This window comes from Battus philenor, unplaced genomic scaffold (genome assembly GCF_028537555.1).
Source record: "Battus philenor isolate CCGP_79_NKW_IND1 unplaced genomic scaffold, ilBatPhil1.0.hap1 SCAF_1, whole genome shotgun sequence".
In the NCBI taxonomy this organism is placed as follows: domain Eukaryota; kingdom Metazoa; phylum Arthropoda; class Insecta; order Lepidoptera; family Papilionidae; genus Battus; species Battus philenor.
Window position 1 is genome coordinate 18,834,610 of NW_027181661.1, and position 4,149 is coordinate 18,838,758.

Below are 4,149 nucleotides of genomic sequence, written 5' to 3' on the forward strand. Positions count from 1 at the left end.
TGGTTTAAGATTTCTCTGCTGATAAGATGGAACATGTATAAATATAGAACTAACGAGCTCGGGGCAATAGACAGAACCATTTAAAATTTTGGCTAGATACATGATATCTGCCAACCCCCTGCGCTTCACCAAGGGCAGTAGATGGTGACGCCTACATCGATTGAGATAACCACTGTCATGTAAATCACATTTATATTGAAGGTGTAGGAATCGGCGTTGAATGCGTTCGATCCTGTCGACAAAGCTATTAAGTACTTAGGAGTCCAAACCTGAGATCCATATTCTACGATACTCCGTACGAAAGAACAGTATAAAACTTTAATTGTTTTTACCTGCTTAAAGTTAGATGAAGTTATAATGACGAAACCGAGCGCTTAGCTGGCTTTCGATGCAATAAAATCTATATGTTTGTCGAATACAAGCTTTTCATCATAGATTACGCCTAAATCTCTAGTGGCATCAACTCTACTAATTAGTTGGTCATTACAGTTAGCTATTAGTGGTAATGGCTAACGATTGTATGACATAATCCAGCACTTAGCTATGTTTAGATCAAGTTTATTGATTTTATAATAGTTAACTAGGCGGTTAACATCGGAGGAGAGGTAGGTAGCATCTGCATTGGTAACTATTTCCATCCGCAAAAAGAAATATTTTAGAGTGTCTACCTGAATATCGTTTATAAATATAAAAAACAGCAATGGTCCTAACAAAGATCCTTGTGGTAGTCCTGATGGGATTAGGCGCCATCCGGATGAATAACTGTTGACGACAACTGCTTGTGACCTATTTGTGGTATACGAGGAGTACCGTCTGTACAAGTCACCATAGATGCCAGCTTTATACAGTTTCTCAAGAAGAACAGCATGGTTTATTCGATCAAAGGCTTTGCTGTAATCAATATACATACAGTCCACCTGGCCTACACCATCCATACACTTCGATATGAATTAATTGAAGAGTACGAGATTAGATATTGTTGACCTACCTTTCAGGAAACCATGCTGGTTCTCGGAGAAGCACGGTGATAATGCAGAGTACGTATGACTGTAGACAATTCGCTCAAAGACCTTCGCAAATATGCACAACTTTGATATTGGCCGATAGTTTTTAATTACGTTTTTTAAACCATTTTAATAAACCGGTGTTATAAATGCAGATTTCCACAGGTCAGGGACTATTCCGCTGTGAATGAATGTCTGGTATATTAGTGTTAATGGGTATGCAAGACTTGTGGCACAATTAGTGATAAATATTGGCGATATATTGTCAGGCCCAGCTGATTTGGTAATGTCTAACGATTTGAGATGTTCAAGCACATCCGCCTCATTTATTTTAATCGTTCTAATGTGAGATATAGTTATAGCTGGGTCACGTTGAGAATCCGCTATAGTAGGATATTCAGCAGTGCTACTACTCTCATCGATAGCAGTAAGGAACTGAGATTGGAAGTGATCGGAGAAACAGTTGCAAATACCTTCACCAGAGCTCGCAGTTTGATCGCCGTCGGTAATTGTAGGTGGAAGAGCATAAGTTTTGGTTTCAGAGCTTGTGAATGACCAAAAAGATTTAGGATTGGATGGTATAGCATTATATCAATATCATTTAAGTAATCATTGTAGCAGATAGCCTCGAGCTTTTCAGCTCTTTTTGATAAGAATTCAAACGTTTGCCGATCTAGTTAATTACCATATTTTCTGTATTTGCGTAAATATTTAGCTTTTTCCTTAAGTACTTTCTTTAAATTGCGTGAGTACTAAGTAGGTGACTTATTATTACCTATTATTTTAGACGGGACATGCTCAGAAATGAGGCTATTTAATTTACGGTAAAAAAGATCAACGCAATGCTGAACATTGTTGACCTTCAGATAAGACTGGGCAGTCTATGTCGTCAAGTTTCATGTGGATACTATTATAATCCCCAGAGTTATAAAAGAATTTTTATGGGTTGACGGCTTACATTCAATACACCGAGTTATACTAAAACTAATTTGAAGTGATCTATGGTGTTGATCCTCGGGTACCAACGGATTAGAACACGAATTGACAGACATGTGGCTATTGGATAGGACTAAATCGAGTATACGGTCATTGCAGTTACTTGCGTAGTTGTATTGGGACAAGTCACATGAATTCATAGTATCAATGAAATCACATTGAATAACACCAACAAAGTTAGATGGGGTAAGGTCAAGGCTATTATTTAATTTATTCCATAGTATGTATGGTTGATTAAAATCACCCACAATTATGAAAATATTATCTGGATTACAAGATACAACATCTAACAATTTTTTAGAAAAATTAGATAATTGTAAGTCAGTTGACAAACCTACATTTTCGTTGCAAATGTACGCAGATCGGGACTCGCGCGACAACATCCGGACCGAACGTCACGCTTTCGAGCGGCTCCGCGTACGAAAAATCGTAGTTGCGAAAAAAAGTTCTCCGATCTCGATGCATTATACATCAAAAGACGCGCAAACTAGTAAAATCAGAGCATAATTGAACCTGTTATTGTCGAAAAACTGCCTAACACGGACATTGTTCATTTAAACTGAAGTCACAAGTGTTTTGTTTTATATTTCGTCGGGACCCTACGGACGACGGCGCGCGCTCGGCGACGGTGTGGATTGCGTTTGTCAAGTGGTTTGCGTCGTGACCCGCAACCTTTTTTTAATTATTTTTTTCTATTCTGTAATTGCCTTATCTGCTCATGAGTAAAACGTAAGATAGCAACTATAGCCGAAATCCCGGTGGATATTAAGAATTCACCAGGCGTTATTCAGTGCGATATGCCGACAGGCAAGCACGGCCGCCGGCGCGCCAGCGCATCGCCCGCAGAGCGCGCCGCTCCAAAGATCTCAACCACAGCGTGCGCGCCTCCAACGGCGCACGCGCTGCCGGCTACAGCGGATCAAGTCTCCGACCTAGCCTCCCTGACCGCAGTAATAAACACGCTCTCCACATCTATCGTAGTAGCCGTCAGCGAGGGAAAAAGTGTAACTGCAGCGAACAAAAGGCTCATTGTCCTCGCCGCTGAGGAGAGTCGTCGAGCTATGGCCGCGTACGGCCGCGTGGCTGCGGCGTCCGGGAGCCGCGACATCTCTGCTGACATGCGCTCAGGCAACGGAGGCGATAGTCTGCGCCAGGAGATTCTCGCCTGCGTGCGGGAAGAAATGGCGAAAATGAAAAAAGATTTTACTCGCGCCGTGCACACAACGTCGACCTCAGCCGCGGTCATTGCCCCGGTCTCTACCGCGCCATCCTACGCGGCAATGGCCAGGCTTCCGGCGAACACAAGTATGACGCCCGCAACCAACAAACCCGCACCTCCACCGACACCGCGCCCAGCCATCATCGTGGCCTCGAAGACGCCAGCCAGCACCAAGCAGGCGGCGGTCGAAGCTTTCCGGAAAAGTATTTCCTTCCGACAGTCCAATTATGCTCCTATTAAGGTAGTTCCGTTATCGAACAGCAAACTGCGTGTCGAGTTCGACACTGCCCAAGACTGCGAAGACGCCTTACAGCGTCTTTCAAAATCTGGTTCATCGTAAGTGACAGCGGAGAAGGCACAGAAACTCAGACCCATGTGCATCCTTAAAGGTATATCCATAGACACTCCAAGCAATGAATTAACGTCCATACTGTTGCATCAAAATCCGGAAATGAAGGCTTTTACGAATGCCGACATTCGTTTTAAATTTAAGCGTAACAACCGTAACTGCAAATTGTATAACGCAGTATTCGTTCTTAGTCCCGGGCTGTGGAAAATTTTTAACGCGATGGGGAGAGTCCGAGTAGATCACCAGAGGGTCCACTGCGATGACTTCTCTCCGTTCATCCAATGCCATGCGTGCTTACAGTTCGGGCACCTTAAGGCTCAATGCACAGGTGGAGCGAAGCGTTGTGCGCATTGCTCGGACTGCTCGCACACTGAGACTGAGTGTCTGCATAAGGAAAGCGCACCCAAGTGTTACAACTGTGCCGCTCGTAAAATTAAGTTTAACACCGCGGACTGCATTGCACATAAGGCCACTTCCACATCCTGTCCAATAGTTACCATCGTGAAGAGACGAGTGACTTCCAGGATCGACTATGGATAAACGCAACTCTATCAAAGCAATCCAGTGCAATTTAGACCGCT

At 43.5% G+C, this 4,149-nt stretch overlaps 1 protein-coding gene across 1 annotated transcript; it reads left to right on the forward strand.

The window, feature by feature from the left end:
- The first annotated feature begins 2,797 nt into the window (after positions 1 to 2,797).
- On the forward strand, positions 2,798 to 3,559 carry LOC137919971 (protein VASP homolog). Its single transcript, XM_068763207.1, has one exon. It carries the CDS (start codon positions 2,798 to 2,800, stop codon positions 3,557 to 3,559), a length of 762 nt encoding a protein of 253 aa, XP_068619308.1.
- The last annotated feature ends 590 nt before the right edge of the window (positions 3,560 to 4,149 follow it).

Excerpts from the sequence above, each read along its gene's own strand:
- LOC137919971 (XM_068763207.1), top strand. The coding sequence starts at position 2,798 with ATGCCGACAGGCAAGCACGGCCGCCGGCGCGCCAGCGCATCGCCCGCA.